General features: G+C 37.7%; 1 protein-coding gene across 1 annotated transcript in view; it reads left to right on the top strand.

Annotated features, from left to right (window-relative positions):
* The window catches only part of GLDC (glycine decarboxylase), a 111124-nt gene extending 90133 nt beyond the window's left edge, over positions 1-20991 (top strand). The window contains exons 21-25 of the mRNA XM_074197491.1: positions 3322-3433; positions 12934-13029; positions 14822-14994; positions 15707-15787; positions 20303-20991. Of these exons, the coding sequence (XP_074053592.1) occupies positions 3322-3433; positions 12934-13029; positions 14822-14994; positions 15707-15787; positions 20303-20446 (606 nt within the window). The 3' untranslated portion in view covers positions 20447-20991. The remainder of the gene's footprint in view (positions 1-3321; positions 3434-12933; positions 13030-14821; positions 14995-15706; positions 15788-20302) is intronic.
* Positions 20992-21330: the final 339 nt, after the last annotated feature.

Below are 21330 nucleotides of genomic sequence, written 5' to 3'. Positions count from 1 at the left end.
TCCAGAAATATCATTTAGATATTCTTGCTCATCACATGGACCTTGTTTTAGACCATAGATTCATGATCAATTTTATGTCTTGACTCCCTTTGGCAGTCTGATGAAGCCCAAGGACCCCTTCCCAGAGTTACGTTTTTAAATGCTAAAAATGAAAAGCATGAAAATACAAAAGAAGCCAATTATATTAAATATAGTTATCAAAGTATTGATAAAACCTCATGTATTCATGGACCACAGGTTAAGAATCTATATCTTAGTTGATAAAGGCAAGACTGTGAAGTCTTGCAGAAATTTCTGTACTGATTACTTTGTCTAATATATTCTCTTTGTATCTTCAGAGGTGGAGAGCTGTAATTGCTTGAATAATTAACTTTGTCAAGAAAATTTGCCTTATTTGAAAAAAAATGAAAGAGCCTATTGGAACTGGATGTTTCTTTTTAAAAAATTCCATTTGTAACTCTTGTTCTGTTCTGTCTTTTCCTGTGTTGCCTCACTAACTGCTTAGTTAATGCAGCTTTTTTTCCCAAATAGAGATGAAAAAATATCTTCTTGTTACTCTGTTTTGGCTTTTCCCACAATAATAGTATGAAATTGGTATTTTAAGAATTATTACCCTCCATCCCCATTTGACAGATTAAAAGATTGACTTGTTGCAGTAAATGTCAAAGCCCTCAAACTTGAACCCAAGACTTCTTACCTGTACTCTCTTTTACCCTGCACTACCTCTTTCATTTGAACCAAATCATTGACTTTGAAATCTTTGAAAACTGGGCTGAATTGTCCTATGGTTTAGAGGCATTAGCTTGTAGTTTTCACATCTATTATTCTCCCAATTCTCACACTTAAAAATTTTTTTTATATATATTTAAGGCAATGGGATTAAGTGATTGCCCAAGGTCACACAGCTAGGCAATTTTTCAGTGTCTGAGGTCAAATTTGAACTCAGGTGCTTCTGACTCCAAGATTGGTGCTCTATCCACTGTGCTACCTAGCTGCCCCTCCCCATTCTTTTTAAGTTTTTATGTGTTTTGAATAATTTTCACTTCCTGATAATCTCTGTTTAGCAATTATCCCCTCAAAAATGGTTTGTTATACTGCCTTGAGGAGACAGGAGAGAGAGAAATGGAAAAGGAGGGATGAAAGGCACTATATACAAACTTTACAAGGTTGTCTTGTTTAGCCCTTCTTTCCATGTCCATGAGTTTCTTCTAAAAATATTTTAATAACTATTTTAATAGAATTGGTTTACTTGGTAATCCTATGCATTTTATTTTGCTTTATCAAGTATCATTCTTTTATTTTATTTTGCATTTAAAAACATTTTGAGTAGGGGTTCATAGGCATCATCCAAAGGAGAGTATGATTATAAAAAAGGTCAAGAATCTCCTGTCCTACCTGTCCGCCCATTCTAGATTTTAGTAAACTACAGCTCCTCTTTCCCTGAAAACCTAGGATTAGGTGGGAGAGGTGCCCAATGGCGCTGCACATATAAATTGTCATCATATGACCCCAGATGATTTGATATCCAAGGCAGGAATGGATATCCCTTAGACAGTGATCCAAACAGTGAGAGCTCTAGAATTTAGAGGTTGTTAAGATTTGATTAATCAGCACTGTAGGAAACTCTCTGAAGACTAGAAGGTACAGGGAAGGTGCCAACCTGAAATGAGAGAAAGCTGTTACATTGGAGAATTCTGAGAATTTAGTGAAATCATAAGTCCATTAATTTTCGGAGGCGACTGTGTGACCCAGTGCCCTCTCTGCTGAAGAGAATAGGCAAGTTCAAATAGTCTCAGATAATTATTAACTATGTGATCCTGGGCAAGCAACTTAACTACTATCTGCCTTAGTTTCTTTAACTGTAAAGTTGGTATAATAATATCATCTCCCTCCCACAATTGTGAGAATCAAATATTTACAAAGAATTTAACATAGTACCTGGTACATGGTAGCCTTTAATACTTGATTCCTTCCTTCCTTCCTTCCTCCATATCTTCCTTCTTTCCTTCCTTTCTTCCTTCCCTTCTTTCCTCCTTCTTTCTTTCCTTTTTCCCTTCCTCCCTTTCTTCTCTCCCTTCCTTTCTTTCTTCTTTCTTTTCTCCTTTCCTCCCTCCCATTCTTCCTTCTTCTTTTTTTATTCCCCCTCCCTTCTCTTATTCCTTCCTTTCTCTATCCTTCCTTCTTTTTCCTTCCTTCCTTCTTTCCTCCCTCCCTCCCTCCCTTCCTTCCTTCCTTCCTTCCTTCCTTCCTTCCTTCCTTCCTCCCTCCCTCCCTCCCTCCCTTCCTTCCTTCCTTCCTTCCTTCCTTCCTTCCTTCCTTCCTTCCTTCCTCCATCCCTTCTTTCTTTCTTTTCTCCCTTCCTTTTTTCTCCATCTCTTGCTTCTTTCTTTCCTCCTCCCTTCCTTCTTTCCTTTATTCCTTCCTTACCTTCTTCCTTCCTTCTCCCTCCTCCCTTCCTTCCTTCTTCCATCATCTCTTCCTTCCTTTCTTCTCTTATTCCTTCTTTCCTTTTCTTCCTTCTTTCTTTTTTTCCTTTGCTCTTTCCCCAATATCAAATTTACCTTTTGCTGTATACAGAAAAATAAAACTTTGCTACAAACCAAGAAGTTAAGATTTTTAAATTGCTCTTAATATTGGAAGATGCTAGCCTGTAATTATTCATGGATCACAGGTGATCCTGCATCTGGATGATCTAGATGATCTAGAGATGATTTATCCAGTCAGCAACATTTATTAAACATCTCTATGCAGAATATTGTGCTATTAGATAATCTGGAAGGACAAACAAAAGGACAATAAAACAGATTAGGTGGTGATTGAAATTCAATGAATTTCCCATAAGGAGATATTACTTACACATGAAGACATTTTTATACCACTGTAGGATTTTGTTAATTTATCAGGAGTGTTCATTTTTTAAAATGTTGACCTTGGAACCTTGCAAAGTTGGCCTAGGTGAGCTCTCGACACATCCCTGCACTTCAAAGTTTAAATTTGACCATAATAAAGCTCTCCTTACTTATGAATAATGAGAACTTCTAGCTCTGTGACATTCTCCATAACTCTTTCTGACTGTCTATGACTCTATCCCTATAACTCCTATATCTATGAGATAATATTATACACTTTGCAAACTTTGAAGTACTCTGTCAATGTTAGCTGCTATTATAGTTATTGTAAGTAAAAGTATGACCTGAGTAGGGATGGTTTTCTTTGTGGGGTAAGGTAAGGGAGGAATATATGTAGATACTTTTGGTTTGTTGGTCACTTAGGGAACATTGTCAGATTTGATATTCTGTGACCATTTTGCTTCTGTTGCAGATGATGGGAGGCAGGGGTCTCAAGCATGCCACAGAGATTGCGATATTAAATGCTAACTATATGGCCAAGCGATTGGAAAAGCACTATAAAGTCCTTTTTAGAGGTGCAAAAGGTAAGTGTCAGTCACACCAGGTGGGCCAGCATAGTGCTTCCCCAGAGAAGTTGGGTTGTTGAATATGATAATGAGATCAACCAATGAGAAGGATGATGTCCATCTTTATTTATCTGACATATAACAGATATTTGTGGAAGTCAACAGGGGTGACCCAAAGGCCTCTGGCTAACAGGTATCTTATGGATCATATGATCCAGCTCCTCCATTTTATAAACAGGGAAACTGAAGCCCAGAGAGGTGACTTATCTAAGGTAATGCAGGTAGTCAGTTTTACAGCTGGGATTCACAGAATTATAGATTTTGAATAGACAGGATCTTCAAGGTAATCATTGTATACAACTCCCTCATTTTACAGATGAGGAAATTGAAGGCTAGGGAGGGTAGATAGACAGACAGCTAGATAAGTTAGGTAGAGCATTTAAGGAACAGAAACACTTAGCACACAGTAAGCAGTATCTAAGTGTTAAATATTATTTTTTAACTGCTTACTAGTAAACTGAGGACAAAAAGACAAGCAAAAAAAGGTGGCATCAACTCTCAACTTACTTCTAATAGGGGAAGACAATACCTAAAAGGGGAGCTGGAATGAATGTGGACAACTAGAGTAAGGAGCAGAACCAGGAGAAAGTAGAGTGAATGTAACCTGGGCACCTCATGAAATGGTCCTCTGGGTTAGGGACCCATCACTCAGGAAAGGAGCCTGGAATTAGAGGAATCACTAGGATGGGAAGGAAGGTCATTGAGGAGAGGGTAAATTCTTTGCTTGTTTGTGTCTGAGGTAGGAATTGAATCTAGACATTCCTAATTCTAGGTCTAGTGCTGGAGCCTCTAGCACACCAGGCTCTCCCTCTTTTTTAACCATTGGTCCTCTGACTTCTCCCACTGTTCTGTACTGTCTCTGTCTCCCATTAATGGCATGACCAGATCCTTGAATCAGAAAGATTCCTGAGGCAGAAGCATAAAGGATGGATTGGAGAGGTTGGCAAGGAGAAATGAGACCAACCGGGTGGTGATTGTAATCCCAAGTGGGTGGTAATTAGGGCTATGTCAGTGGCATCTGAGAGAAGAAAACAGATGTGAGAGATGGAACAGAGGAAGAAGCAATAGGGCCTGGTGACTCAGGGAGGGAGGGGAAGAGTAAAGTCACACTGAGATTTTTAACCTTGGAGACTGTGCCATTTCTCTGCTTCACAGAGGGCCAGGGCTTTGAGTCTGAAGTGCTGCCAGAACATAGTGTAGGTGGCTAAAGATGCAAGTTGGGGTTTCAGAGAAGAGGTCAAGGCTGGAGAGAGATTTGGACATCACCTGCATAGAGACAGAAACTAGGAATGAATGAAAAAACATTTATTAAATCTCTATAATGCGCTAAACACTCTGCTTTTAAGGAAATTCCATTCTAACATACAAAGGGGAAGTGGTTGCCAAGGAGGGACTTGGCTTTGAAAAGTCACAGGGTTGGTGAGGAAGCCAAAGGAGAGCAGATCAACACATTCCATCCAGAAACAATGGCAAAGTTGATTGAGGCTGGCTTATGTTCCTAGAACTGGGGGTTGGGGAAGGGAAGAGGGGGAAAAAAAGGAAGGATATTGAGGGGGTGCTGTAAGGTTATGGAGATAAGAGGTGGAGGGTGAAGTGAAGCATATCTAAAGGTTTTTCAAGAAATAATGATCCACTGTGGGGGGTGGGGGAGGGAAGTAAGATTAGGGGAAAAATTGTAAAACAAAATAAATAAAATCTTAAAAAAAAAAAAAAAGAAATAATGGTACAGGAGAGAGTCACCATGGGAGTAAATGAGATTGCTGAAGGAGAAAGATCAGAAGACCAAAAGCAGAAAAGAATGAGGAGCCAGGAAAAGAGTCATATCAGGATTCACTTGAGTGGTATGGGTAGAACTAGGAACTGTCATATCTTAGAAACCAGATGGAGAGAAAGAATCCCCGTAGGAGGGGTTGTTAATAGAGTCAAGTACTGCAGAGAGGTCAAGGGGAAGGAATGAATTAAAGTCACTGGGACATGAAGAGTTCTCATTTTTACTGGACTTGAAAGTTTACAAAGTGTTTTTCTTAGAACTGTCTTTGTTTTTACATACTTAAACTCAGATAAGTTAAGATGACTTGCCCACACAGTTACACAACTAAGAATATAAATTCATGTTAACACCTAGACATACAAAGACACAAATGAAATACTGCCTGCCTTGGAGGAGTTTATAGGATGTGAAAATTGGGGAATGGATAAGTACATTTTCAAGGATACAAAGTAATTTTAGGGGTAGAAGAAGGGGATCTGGAGTTTGATCTGAGTCTTTAAGGAAACTAGAAATTCTATCAGTCTATTGATGAGCAAGCATTTGTTAAGCTACAATATGCCAGGCAATGAATTTGGCTCTGAAAATGTAAAGATAAAAATGAGCATTACTTTTGTAGAGGACAGACTGGAAAAGGAAGAGATTAGAGGCAGGAAGACCAATTATAAGACTTTTGTAATATATGAGGTGTTTTGGGGGCTTGAAGGGGGACAGGACTCAGACCAGTTTCTTGACTTTGAGTCCTGTTCCCTTTCCATCGTTCCATGGAAGCTATCACCATCGGTCATCTTTTATTAAATAGCTAGAAGCCTAATTGTAAGCATGAGTTGAGAAAAGAGTAGATGGAGGAGAGAGCAGAAGCATTAGGTATTTTATCTGTTAAGAAGCATAGTGGGAAAAGAGAACAGAGAGAGGAAGTGGTAGTTAGATAGGCTAGAAAGGTCATGAGAAGGTGTTCCCCTACCATTGATCTGACCATAGCTTGTTAGTAGGTAGATGGGAAGGAGTTACTGGATAGGAGAGAGATTGGAGATTCATGAAAAAGAGGGAGTGATTGGTGGTACAATGATTCAGAAGAATTGGCAAACAGTGGGGTCAAGAATATAGGTTAAAGACTTAGGTTTTGTAAGAAGAAAGGATATCCAGGAGAGATGATTTTATTTTATTTCTTTTTGCTTCTCTGAATCCTCCAGTGATGCAGAGAGGTTTTGGGGAATGAAAGAGGAAAATCGAGGGAATTTGCATAGAATGGTCTCAGTTTGAGGCAAAATAACCTGTTAAAGTAATTGTGGGAGATGTAGCTGCAGTTGGAGCAGAAAGGAAAATGTCAGAGGTTCAAGGGAGGAAGGCATTCCAATGAGAAAAAAAACAGGACATATTAACCAAGTATTTGATTAATAGTAGTATTTCTCCCCTAGGCAGGGCAGAGAAGGGGTGAGTTGGCAGCATTTTATGCCAGTTTAGAATAATTAATAGAATTTTTAATATGGAACAGAAATGAATTAGTGATTACAGATTTCATTGCTCAGCCCTAAATGTTCAAGAAACTAAAAGTCTCTCATGTTTGGCTTGATTAGTATGCTTTTTAATTAAACCATTTAAGCCTCAACAGTTCAGAGCATGAGAAATTATAAATATGAGGTTACCTCCAGAGGACAAAAATAAGTTCTTAATAAATATATTGTTTGGGGCAAATGTGTTATCAGAAAAATATTTCAAAATGCATAATAAAATTTATGTTACATAAGACTTAGTTTTTGTTAGAGCCTTGGTAGCTTTCTTAGTTTTAATCACATTTACTTGCTATATAGGAGATTATTCTTCATTGTGCATAGCAAAATAGAAGTTAATAATATTTTAATGAAATCCTAGCTGGACTTTTGTAAACTGACACAACTCTTCAGCTAGTCAGCCAATAAGCACTTACTACATACTTTGTTGTTGCTGTTTGGTCATTTTTAAACCTATTTGACTCTTTGTGACCCCCCATTTGGGTTTTTTTTTTTTGCAAAGATGCTAGAATGGTTTGCCATTTCCTTCTCTGGTTCATTTTACAGATGAGGAAACTGAGGGAAGCAGAGTTAACTGACTTACCCAGGGTCATGCAGTTAGTGTCTAAGGCCAGATGTGAACTCATGACGATGATTCTTCTTGACTCCAGGCTTGGTGCTCTCCATTGTACCACCTTGCTGCCCTTATTATTAAGTGTTTATTATATATCTTTTGTCAGGTGAATGCAGGTCTGCCAGGTTTTCAGCAAGCTATGGCATGAGGAAGAAAACAGAATTTTATAGGGATAGTGTTTGAAAGAGGAGGTAGTTGAATGCATCAAGTGAAAGGAGACATCTTAAAAACTTCCTACGGGCATCTACAAGTTTTAAATAGCAAACACAACTTTCTGTGAATCCTAGCTATCTTTTCTATCTGTGTTTCTAGTAGGTCGGGGTTTTGTTTGAGTTCTGCTGTTGTATACATTGTTGAATTTCTTAATTTGTGCCCATCCTAACAAAAATAGCCTCTGGGTCTCCGGACAAAAATCAAGGAAAGACAAGAAGAAAAGCCCCTGATGTTTTCTTTAGGCTGGTCAAACTCAATGATCTGAAAATTCAGGTTCTTTAAGTGATTTTGTTACCTTTCTCTCCTGATAGGATACTAAGGGCTATGTACATATAGCAGCTGAAGACAAGGGTTCTTGATCTTTTTATGCTTGGACCCCTTGGGCAGAGTGCTGAAGACCCCTTCTCAGTATAATTTAAATGGATAAAAAAACCTACAAAGAATTATAAAGGAAACTAAAGAAACAACTGTCAAAATATGTTTTTAAAGTTATTCTTTAAACAAGTCCTTGGCCACTGAAATCCAAAGGATTGTCCAGAGTCACACAGCTACTAAGGGCCTGAGGTCAGATTTTGAAGTCATGAAGATGAGTCTTTCTGATGTTAGGCCTGACACTCTAGCCACTGTATTACCTAGTGAGAAATGCTTATGAAGTGCTTACTATTAACTTTTGGTCAAATGGAGAGGTTTTATTCATGTCAGGGAATACCTCTTCTCTAAAGTCCTTATTAGAGCCCATAGGACTAAGTAGCTGAGCTGGAGTAATAAGTCCTTTGTTGCCAGAAGACCTTAAGCTCATAGGAACATAGGATTTTGAGCGGAAAGAAACTTACAGATCATTTTGTGAAACTCCAACATTTTACTGATGGGGAAACTGAGGCCCAGAGAAGTAAAATTACTTACCTAAGATCACATGGAAACCTAGGTCCTCTGACTCAAAACTAGCATTTTTTTCCCATTACAGTATATTGTGGAGGATTTTTTATTTCATGCTATCTTGAAATTTTTCTCATGTAGTAAGGGAAAGACCCAGAGGTCTTAGTCCTTAGAAGATGATTATGGCAAGGAGTTTGTAGTATATATCTGATTGGTTTTTTTTCCTTTCTGATCTTTTCTTCAGTGCTTAGTACAATGTCTAGTATATAGTAGATAATTATTGACTGACTGCCTCTATCATCCTATATACATATCCTCCTTAGTTTTAACCTAGAAAAGGAACCTTTGACCAGCAGTTCAGACCATGGTTTTCTAAGATGTTTCTGTGATTGAACAACATCCTCGTTCAAATGAAATCCTGCCAACCCCAATCAATAAACTTTCTGCTGTAAGTTGTCTGTACCTGACAGACCAGACCACATGTCTGAATATAATACCAATCTTTTCTTCTTGTTGTTTCTACCCCAATAGTTTCTACATCCATCCTCAGCTCTCTATTCAGTTCCTCATCACCTTGTACCTGGACCACTGCAATAGCCTACTAATTGTTCTGACTGCACTCCCATCCATCCTCCAGGCTCCTGAGTTTGCCCATGTCACCCCTCTACTCAATAAACTTTAGTGGCTCCCTATTACATCTAGAACCAAATACGAAGACCTTCCTGATCCCCTATGACTAGTTTCTTAGGAGTGAGGATAATGATGAGATAATTCAGATTCCTAGACACTATTATGCCTTCCTCCAAAAACATCCTGATGCCTTGTCCCCTCTCATCTCAGATGTTTGTGCCTTGCTGTCCAAATACACCTTGTACCTATCTGGTATATACCTATATAGCTATATATCTTCCTTTGGCTGGGCTAGAAGCCTCTGGAGTGATCTAGCCAAGTGTTTAGGAGCATTTTTGAGTTTAGCCATATGAGAGAATTAATGAATGTTTGCTGATTATTCACATGGTACTTTAAAATTTGCAAAGCACTTTACAAATATATCATTTTAGCAACACACAACCCTGTTTTGTTGTTCAATCACTTTAGTTGTGAAGTGACTTTGTGAGTCTTTATGACTCAAGTTGGAGTGTTCTTGGACAAGATACTGGAATGTTTTGCCATTTCCTTCTCCAGCTCTTTTTACAGATGAGGAAACTGAGGCAAACAGGGTTAAGTGATTTGCCCAGGGTCACATAGCAGGTAAATATCTGAGGATGGATTTGAACTCAGCAAGATGAGTCTTTTTGATCTCAGGCCACTCAGATGACTGAGGAAGATCAAGTTACCTGCCCAGGCTCCCAGAGCCAGTATGTATCTAATTCAGGATTTGAACTCAATTATTATTAATTTTAAGAAAGAATCCCTATGTAGGGAGCACCAAAAGACCACCTAATTTTTATTTTCCTTTTCATAGTCTATGGAATAAGGAGAGACAGGAACTGTCATTCTGTAGTAATTGGAACGTGAAGACTTCAGAATGTGGATTTCTGAAAGTCACATCTGAGTCTCATTTGGAAGATTCCATTCTTTCCAGAATTCTTGGTGCTGGGTTCTGAGAACAGAGGAGGATGAATATGAGCAAAACCAGGTTGAGTTCAGCTCTTAATGAACTTTGTCTAGAGGACTAGCCCTTGGCCAGACTGCAAGGACAAGTTCTCATGCTCTCCCTAAGTACTGAAGGAGGGCATATTCCCAGATCAAGGGATGTAGATTTACTTTTTGGGACATAGGAAGTAACAGGCATGGGCTTGGAGAAGTGGTGAACATGGACGCTGGTGTCCCAGGGTTGGGGAAAATGATGGGAAGGTGCAGATTCTTCAGTCCTGAATGTGTTGTGGAAGTCCCAAGTGCTTATCTGAATTTTTTTTCTCCTTATTATATATTTCTATTTTCACTTCCTACTCCTAGCCACCCTTTTAGCATTAGATTATTTTAAGACTGTTCAAAGATTAGTTGGCATTCTAGTTTCACAATATGTCAGTCTGATTGAATATATTTTTTTTAAAAATCAGTTGTAATTTGTAGTTATTTCTGAATGCTTATAAACAAGCAGTTGTGCTTTTAAGGAACCTTCCTGTAGATCCATTGAATAATGGGCACTGCCTCCTTCCTTTCATCAGAATCACATTGATGGGATCTTAGAACACTTAGAGATTTGGAGGAGACATTACAGGCCTTCTGGTCAAATGTCTTCACTTACAGATCAGGAAACTGAGGACTGGAGGAGGAAAATGACTTCTCTAAAATTCTCCATGTATTAAATGGAAAAGCTGAGATTTGAACCCAGAGCTGCCTATTCTTTCGTACCCATTCATTTTCAGGAATATTTCTTCAGAACAATATTTTCAAGGATTTTCTGATGACTGAAGGTCAGGGTCATAGCCTCCCTTAGGAATTGAGAAGACCCTTCTATTTTGCTTTATCATCAAGTAAAGCCAAAGGTTGGCAATGCCAGCTAACAAGGATATACTCTAGTCTCTGGGATATAGCATTTGATTGGGAAGTTCTGTCAGTTTTGCTGAGCCTCTTTTTGGAAGACTTTAATAAAAATTATTTTACTTTTATAACTGCTGTACTTTTACCTAAATATCCTATATCTAAATGCAATAATTCCAGCCTACTACCCTTTGACTCTGCATTTGTTTTTCCATGAATGGTAATGGATTTGTGTTTGCACAGTCTGTACTGAAACTAGGAGCTCCCAGCTGTGTTAATGATGCAATCAGTGGCCATGGACTTGAGCAAAGCTAATTAACCTCTATCAGGGCTGAATCCGTGGGTTTGGCCTCATCAATATCCCTTTCTACTCTTTTGTTTTCCAAGAGAGACAGCTTGGTGGTATAGTGGATAGAGCTCTGGGCCTATAATCAGTTAGAGCTGATTTACTAGCTATGTGACCAGAGGCAAGTCCTTTAATCTCTGCTTCAGTTTCCCTAATTGTAAAATGGGGATAATAGTACCTGCCTCCCAGAATTAGGGTGAGGATCAAATAAGGTGATATCTATAAAGCTCTTAGTATTACAGTGCCTGGCAAATAGTAGGTACTTTAAAAATTCTTGTTCCCTTTCTTTTCCTAAACCACAGCATATAGTAAGGATGGGTCCTCTGTGTTACAACAGAAAGGGCAACTAGTCTTGGAATGAGAAGACATGGGTTCCCACTGGCCTTGGAGTCAGGAGTACCTGGGTTCAAATCTGGTCTCAGACACTTAATAATTACCTAGCAGTGTGGCCTTGGGCAAGCCACTTAACCCCATTTGCCTTGCAAAAACCTAAAAAAAAAAGACATGAGTTCCAATCCTAGCTCCTCTCCATGCAATCTGTGTGATTGTGGGAAACCACTTTTGAGGAGTTGAATCCTGTAATGGTTGAGATGCAACCAGTTCAATGATTACATAAAAATGATTAGAAAGGGAATAAAGCATAGAGCAATAGGAAGATGACCTGTTACTGCAATAATTAAGCCATCACTGTCTTAGAAGTCAGGATTTGGGTATGGATCCTGGGTATTTTTTTTTTGCAAGGCAATGGGGTCAAGTGGCTTGCCCAAGGCCACACAGCTAGGTAATTATTAAGTGTCTGAGACCTGATTTGAACCCAGGCACTCCTGACTCCAGGGCTGGTGCTTTATCCACTGTGCCACTTAGCCACCCTGATCCTGGGTAATTTTTGATAATTTGCTTCCCTTTTCTCATTCTAAGTTTCCTACTTTTTATAAATAAAGGTGTTGAACTAAGTGATACCCAAGTTCCCTTCTAGCGCTAAATTTTATGCTCCAATGACTATTGAATTTTCCTATTGGTAACTTTTGAAAGTCAACTTATTTCCAAGTTTTTTCTAAATTTAAAAAGTGCCTTTGAGGAATCCTATAAGGAAGTGATTATATAGGTGAGCACATATGTGACAGAATGGTCATCTGTAGGCAATGTTTTGTCTACCAGGGTCTGGAACAAAGAGAATCTTAGCAGAAACTATGGTAGGTACTGGGTTTCTACTTGCATCAGTTCAGATAACACTGTTGCTGCTTTCCATATTGTGGATGAGGATTTTGTCAAGGGAATATAGTTTCTTCTTCATCTCTTCCTGATACTCCTTTACTGATTATCTCCATTTTTATTCTGATATTTTATTTGTTCATATTTGTTTTCTTGTTGTCTCTCCCAAAGTACTGTGAGCTCTTTGACAGCAAGAATTATCTTCTTTTGCCTTTTCTGTATTCCCATTTCTGAACACAGAGTTTGGTGAAAAGTAGGAACTTAACCAATTAGTAAATAATTGTTGACTCACTAGCCTAAAATTCAATTGGTAAAGTTTTGTTATAGCAAAAAAGGTTCTGTTTCAGCAAAAAAGATTTGCTGTGTCAAGTTAAGGCCAAGCTTTATTTATTTTCATAAAACAATTTTGGAATGACCCATGTTTCTCCACAGGTTATGTGGCTCATGAATTTATTTTGGACACAAGACCCTTCAAAAAATCTGCAAATATTGAAGCTGTGGATGTTGCCAAGAGGCTTCAAGATTATGGTGAGTAGACCTTAGGTCACACTCCTCTCTGAGCATCAGTTTCCTCATTTATAAAACAAGGTTAAAAATACTTGCAATAAGTAAATAAATAATTTTAAAAATTAAAACAAAAAACTGTTTTCAAAAAAAGGTTATGGTGAGTAGTTTTCCAATATACTCTTCAAATTTAGCTTTTTTAAATTTTTAGTAAGTATAAAGATTGGTATGATGCTTAATTTGTACCAGAGAAGAATCCATCCTAAAGCACCATTTTGGATGTTTTATAGTACTTTAACATTTATTCATTTGGTTGTCACAATAACCTGAGGAAGTATGTGATATTATTATTCCCATTTTACAGATGGGAAAAATTAGGATCAGAGAGAGTAAATGAATTATCTAATGTCACAGAAGTAGTGAGTGTGTGAGGTGGGTTTTGAATTTAAGTTTCCTTGACTCCAAATCCTATGGTTTTGCCATTAAATTATCTTGTTTTCCTAACAGTATCATCTCTGGTATAAACCAAAAAGGCCAGGCTAAGTTGGTAGATAGGTACCATAATAAAATAGGTACCAATAATAAAGATAGGTACCATAAACAATTAATAAACATATATAAGACTAATAGTCATTTCCCAATAGATAAGTAGTCAAAGGATATGAACAGATATTTTTTCAAAAGAATTACAGAATATTCATAAACATGAGAAAGAATGCTCCAAACCACTAAATATAACAAATTCAAATCAAAACAATATTGAGATTTCCCCACACATCCTACAAATTGTCAGAGATGAAAAAATGGCAAGAGTTGATCTTGGAGGAGTTGTGGAATGATATATAACCAATTTGGAAATACACAAAATAGTTAAAATATCCTTATCTTTTTTAAAACATAAAATACAAAATAAGAAAAAAAAACATTGTCCTGTGTGCAGCAAAACATATGAGAGAATTCATAATATGAAGCAAAAATTTCCATTTCAAGAAAGTCTATATAATAAATACCACAAATTATCATCAAAATTGTCCATCATTGTTTCTTTGTTCTCTGCTGTGTACTGTTTATTCCCCCCCCCCCCCAACCAAGGCTATATTTAAGTGTGGATATATACATACATTTATTTTGAACTTAAACATTTGTTTCACGATGGTCTACTTTTTTTTTCCCTCAAGGACATTTCACTTACTAGAAAGAGAAAATGAGGGAGAACTTTGTTTTGTTTGATAGGTAGCCCCATAGATAACTGTTAATCATTTTTGTATAATCTGGAAAATGAAAATTTAAACATTGTCATTGTGCCATAATACATTCAAATCTTAAAATTCTGGGATACTAATAAAGGCAAGCCCTCCCACCCTCTGTCTTCTACCTGATGTCAATGAGTGACAGGTGTGTCAAACTCTTTGCACAGGGAATTAATTCCTATATTAAGTAAATAACCCTTAGACAACCAACCATTAGCTTGAACCACGCTAAGATATTCCCTGATTTCCCTCATTTATGCAGTTTAGTAAAAGTACATTCTTGCTCTTGAAAATATTTTTTGTTATGATTGTAAGTTGTCTTTTTTTCCCCTCCATCACTTCTTAATTAATCTTTTTCACTCAGTGACATGGTATAGACATATTCTACTTGCCAATACTTTTGGGAACTGTAATCAGTTTTTGAGGAGTGTTTCCACACATTTAGGAAGAGTTGAGTTGTAATATCCTAACGTGTCTAAAGTAGAATGTATCATAGAGATGAGCGTCCTACTCCCTTGTTGAACTGAAACACTTAGAGATGTTGGCTTTCTTGCTTTTATTTCTAGGATTCCATGCTCCCACCATGTCCTGGCCAGTGGCTGGGACTCTTATGGTTGAGCCCACAGAGTCTGAAGATAAGGCTGAATTGGACAGGTTTTGTGATGCTATGATCAGTATCCGACAAGAAATTGCTGACATCGAGGAAGGTCGTATGGACTCAAGGGTTAATCCACTGAAGGTAAATAAGTATTGGGTCTAGCCATACCAGCCTGCCAAGTAGACACATGCTATATTGGGTAGAGCATTGATTTTGAAATTAGATGACCTGGACTGGAATCCTGCCTTAGAAACTTATGATTATGAATGAAGTAGATGTTAGGATTCTTATTTGATAAAAAATTTGATAAATTTGATTAAAAAAAAAGAAACAGGCTTGGAAAGGTGACACAAGTTGTCCAAGGTCACTCAGGTAGTGTAGAAGAGGAGATCATAGAATAATATATTAAAAAGCTGTTTGGGGTCATCTAGCTCAAAACTCTCTTTTTTCAAATGAGGAAACTGAGGCCAGAAGAGGGAAAAAGACTTGTCCAAGTGCAAAAGTCAGAATTTTAATTCTTAGGTTTTTTTTTTTACTTCAAATCCGATGCTCTGCTCCTTATACCATGACTGCCTTTGGAAACTTGTGCTTGGCCAAAGGCTAATGGGAACTTTTTTCAAAGTGGGGTTTTGTATCCCAGTGGGGGGGGGGGGCTTTCCCCTCTATCTTGCTGGATATTTATTGTTCTTTCGAGTTTTGAAGTGAGTTTTAAAAAATATGGGAATCAAAGAATTTTGTAGCAATGCTGCTTTGAGATACTTTACAGTGTGAAAAGAAAGGAGGAATGAGGAGAATCAGTATTCTTTGGAAATAACTTCTCTAAGTACTTTCTTCTTTGTGTTCCTGGTATTAGATGTCTCCACACTCCTTGACTTGTATTACCTCCTCAAATTGGAATCGGCCCTACTCCAGAGAAGTTGCGGCTTTCCCACTAGTGAGTAATTATTTTTTTATTTTTTATTTTTTTTTTAGATTTTTCAAGGCAATGGGGTTAAGTGGCTTGCCCAAGGCCACACAGCTAGGTAATTATTAAGTATCTGAGATCAGATTTGAACCCAGTGAGTAATTATTTAAAAATTATTTAAAAATAAAATTTAAGAGGCAGCTAGGTGGTGCAGTGGATAGAGCACTGGCCCTGGAGTCAGGAGGACCTGAGTTCAAATTTGACCTCAGACAATAATTACCTAGCTGTGTGGCCTTAGGCAAGCCATTTAACCCCATTGCCTTGTAAAAACTAAAAGAAAAAATTGATCTTTTTTCAATGAGCAAAATATCTACTTTTCTCACATTCTCTCCTTTACAATCCTGCCCCATTCCTGCTCCCCCCCACCTTTGGAAAAGTACAAGACTATTGTTTTGGCCAAGTAAAACAATTTCCTATATTGGTTATGTCCAAAGATGTACATATCATTCTGCATCTTAAATCCATCAACTGTCTGTCATTTGAAAAATGACATAATCATTTGAAAAAATGCTCTACCTTGCACATAATGAGATGCAAATTAAAATAACTGATAAGATTGAATGATAAGAGAAGAAATTCTGTTGGAGAAATGCAAATTAAAACAATTCTGAGATTCTGCCTCACACCTATCACATTGGTAAAGTAGACAAAAAGGGAAAATGATAAATACTGATAAGGTTGTGGGAAACTATGAACACTAATATATTAATGTGGAACTGGATTAACCATTCTGGAAAGTAATCTGGAACTATATTCCAAAAGTGATTAAACTGTACATATCCTTTGATCCAGCAATACCGCTATTAGGTCTATATCCTAAAGAGATAAAAGAGGAAAAGGACTTGTATATTCAAAAATATATCTAGTAAGTAATTCTTTAATGTTGGGGATGTTGATGGTGTATACTACTGAGATGTAACTGCATGGGATCAGTCAATGAAGGGATCTTAGACATCATAGGATCATGAACCTGGAGATGGAAGGAAGTTTAGATACCAGTTAGTACAACTTCCACATTTTATAGAAAAGGAAACTGATGCCAGGAGTGAGGAAGGGCGGAGTCCAAGATGAGTAGCACAGGTAGTAAATGGCAGAACCACAATTCCACCCAGATCCTCATCCTCCAAATTGAGCCCTATTTACATTGCAGCACATTTGTCTGCTTTTCTAGTTTCTTAAGTAGAAGAAAAAATCTCATGCTTGGATTTAAGGGCAAACAGGAACCATCTTGAATGAGCTTGATGAATGCTGAATAGAGAATACTTGTGAGTTCTGTGATCCTGGGCAAGTCACTTAATGGTAATAAAATAGCATCAGTAAATAGAGTGCCAGGCTGAAGTTAGGAAGATGATTTGAATTCATATTTGATCTCAGACACTTACTAGCTGTGTGACCCTGGCCAAATCTCTTTTTTTAATTTTATTTTTTTATTGTTTTTTTAATTTTACAATTTTTCCCCCAATCTCACTTCCCTTCCCCCCACCCCCACAGAAGGCAGTCTGATAGTCTTTATATCATTTCCATGCTATACACTGATTAAAATTGAATGTGTTGAGAGAGAACTCATATCCTCAAGAAAAAATAAAGTATAAGAGATAGCAAAATTACATAATAAGATACATTTTTTTTTAAAAAAATGGTCTTTGTTCAAACTCCACAATTCCCTCTCTGGATATAATTTGGATACAATTCTCTAACGCAGATACCCCCAAATTGTGCCTGATTGTTGCACTGATGGAATGGGCAAGTCCATCAAGATTGATCATCACCCCCATGTTGCTGTTAGGGTGTACGATGTTCTTCTAGTTCTGCTCATCTTGCTCAGCATCAGTTTATGCAGATCATTCCAGGCTTCTCTGAATTCCCATCCCTCCTGGTTCTAATCGAACAGTGTTCCATAACATACATATACCACAATTTGTTCATCCATTCCCTAATAGATGGACATTCACTCAATTTCCAATTCTTTGCCACCACAAACAGGGCTACTATGAATATTTTTGTACAAGTGATATTTTTACCCTTTTTTCATGTTCTCTTCAGGGTATAGACCCAGTAGTGGTATTGTTGGATCAAAGGGCATTTTTATTGCCCTTTGGGCATAATTCCAAATTGCTCTTCAGAAAGGTTGGATGAGTTCACAGTTCTACCAACAATGTAATAGTGTCCCAGATTTCCCACATCCCTTCCAGCATTAATCATTGTCTCTTCTGGTCTTAGTGGTCAGTCTAAGAGATATGAAGTGGTACCTCAGAGATCTGGCCAAATCTCTTAATCCTGTGAGCCTCTTATTTCCTCACCTTTTAAAATGACCTGTAGAAGGAAATGACAAACCACTCCAGTAACTTTGCCAAGAAAACCCTAAGTGGGGTCATGAAGAGTCAGACATGACAAAAAGAGTAAACAGTAACATGCAAAGGTGCTATATAAAGGCTTATTTTTTCCTTTCCCTTTATTCCTCATAAGCCAGAATTTCATAGAATTTAATTCAGTTCAACAAATTAAACTACTTGGATGCTAAGTGATAGCTATAAAGACTAAATACAAGTAGTGTTTGCCCCCAAGGAATTTATCTATGGGTGAAACATGTAAGGGAATTTCAAATTCCTTTAGTTTAAGCCCCTCATTTTCAAAGATGTAAAAATTAAATGAGGCCTTGATTTGCCAGGGGTCTTACAACTATCAAGTCATAGAACTGTGACTCAAAACCGGGTCCAATGGTTCCATATTGTCTTTCTGCCTCATTATATGCTTCTTCCTTCTCAGAATTGTGAACTCAGTAATAGAGCATACACAATTTGTTAGAAATAGTACAGACTCATAGAACAGGTCAAAGATTTGCATTGATCCTTTAAAGCAACATGGAGAGGTACAGAACAAAGTGAGTTGAGTTGAGATGTAGAGTGGGAGGAAGCATGGGGATGGAAGAGACCTTGTCATTGCCTTTAGAGTAGGGCTTGGAGCAGGGTTGGTGTTTTGATGGACAGTTTTGGGAAGAGAAGGAAGAAAAGCCTGAAGGAGAATGATCATAACAATGGCCCAGTTAGGTTTAACAAACCTAGGGTCCCTAACATTATTTCACAGAAATAAAATTAGTTATACTCTCTATGGACATGTATGTAGTAAATACTTCAGAGACCTGTGGTTTTTTCCTAGTCTAGAAATTAGGTGAAGCATGATACAAATTTTTTCTCTAGAAATCTCGAGCCAAGGTGATCAGTGTTTTTTTCCCTCCTTTGGTGATGAGCAGAGAGGAGAGGCATAAGGAGAGACCTTTTGAGTTTAATGAAAGTCACTTCTTTGACTGGATTAGAAGGGAAATTTTATAGTTTATTATTAATAGGGAGGATGGCTCAAGGCAGAGTAATTCTTTTGAGTTATTTCAAATTTAGATTCATCATGGGGCTCTGTGGCATTTCAGGATTTTCATTAATTTTTGGTTTATTTTCCTTGCAAACAGGTAAGATGTATGTTTAGTTTCATTCTATCTAGGCAGAGGACATGATGGATTATGGCTAGTCATTTGCTTTTATTCATTTTTAATTAAATTCACTGTTGGTTCCATGAGCAGACCATTCCTTTATATGAGGGGCAGCTAGGAGGTATAATAGAACCAGGAAAATCTGGATCCAAGTTTTGCCTCGACTTGGGTGAGTAGGAAAATCTTCTCTTAGTGCTCCCAGTAACTAGGGACGAAGCTGAAAAGATGTCAATCTGCATTAGCAAAATTCTTTCCGTTCAAGAATTCTTTATAATACTGAAACCACAGGTCCTTCAAAGTAAGGATTAGGAATAGGCTACGTAGGCAGTCACCCTGGGACCAACGTGCAGAATAACACACCAGGAGGGCAATTAAAAAAGTGAACTTTTAAATTCTGGAAATATCTGTTCTCCTGGTACATTGGTATTGATTTTGTTATAGTCAAGCATCAAAGCCCTTGATGGGCATTTACACACAGTTAAAATTTTAAGTCCTCTATTTATTACTTGTGTGAATTAAGGCAAATCATTTAATTTTTCTGGGTCTTAGTCCCTCAGAAAAAAAATAATGGAGTTGAATTAGATCACTAAGGTTCTTAGCAGGATTGTTTGTGGGGATAAAATGAGAATATTTGTAAAGCAGTTTGCAATTTTTAAAACACTATGAAAGTTTTTATTTTTTAATTTATTATTATTATTACTGGCTATTCTCCATCCCTGGAATGCTGACTTCTCCTCCTTCAGTCTCTGTCTTCTTTCAAAATTTAGCTCAAAGGCTCATCTGCAGACCATCTCACTAGATCTCCCCATGTACTAGAACCTTCCCTTCTGAAGCTACCTTTCATCTGTTCAGTCAGTATCTTTTATGAACCTAATTATTAACAAGTTTTTCTCCATTGTTCCCTCTCTTATTTATCTGTCTTGCCTTTCTATGTATTCCCCTGGCTCAGCACAGGGCCTGGCTCCCAACAGCTGGACAATAAATGCTTTGCTTGTCCATTGCAGCCCTTTGTGAAACCAGACAGCAAATTCTGGCCCACAATTGCCCGGATTGATGACATCTATGGTGACCAGCATCTGGTTTGCACCTGCCCACCGATGGAAGTTTATGAGTCTCCGTTTTCTGAACAGAAGAGGGCTTCATCCTAGGTCCATCTCCAAGCTTTCTGGTGACTTGAATTGGTGCCTCTCATTGCAGCATTTTTTCTAGCCAGATGTATTTTTTTTTGTCCCCCTCCCCAGGTTCAAGTAGGGGATTTATATATTGTGGATATTTTTGTAATCTGTCAAGGTAAATATAAATACAATCAGGGAAGTGGGTTGAAGCTGCTTGTTTAAAAACTGACATGTTTCTTGCCTTTTAAATTTAATGTGGACTCTTCCCTTGAGTGGGTGTGTTTTTGCATGTTTGGGTACATGTTTGTGTATATTGAAGTTTGGTCTGATAGGCACTAGGGTTTTTCAATGTGACAATTTTCCAGGCTTCTTGGCGGCTCTGGGGAAACAGAGAAATGTCTGTTCCCAACAAGACCTTAGTGGCTTTCAGCTACTTGAGAGAAATCCCAGGGCTAATGTTTACATTTTGTATAAATAGAAGCCATTTGGGGGGTTACTAATTTGATTTCTGTTAGTGTTTTACTCTTAATCCATTTTTTATCCCTCTACATTAATATATCAATAAAAAATCTTCACAATTTTAAGAGTACCTTTATTCTGGGCTTGTTTGGACCCCATAAAGGACTGCTACAATTGCTATATTCATTGTACTGGGACAGAGGAACCTTGGAGTATCTGTAACAATTTATTCAGAGTGGGAATCTGGCTAGTAAAAAAAAAAATTCCTTTAACAACATCTTGGTTCAACCTTCAGAAAGCCTGGTCTCATACTAGGAAGGCTCTTTCCCATTCACCATAGCAACAAATGATGCACTAAAGTAGTTTGTGGCTGACTAACAACTTGGAATCATGTATGCCTAATATCCTCTTACACCTTCTGCAAGAAGCCATTCCTTATTTCCTTTAATACTGGTGCC

This window comes from Macrotis lagotis, chromosome 8, assembly GCF_037893015.1.
Source record: "Macrotis lagotis isolate mMagLag1 chromosome 8, bilby.v1.9.chrom.fasta, whole genome shotgun sequence".
NCBI lineage: Eukaryota > Metazoa > Chordata > Mammalia > Peramelemorphia > Peramelidae > Macrotis > Macrotis lagotis.
The sequence above is the reverse complement of the archived record's forward strand: the minus strand, read 5'-3'. Positions and strand labels throughout refer to the sequence as shown.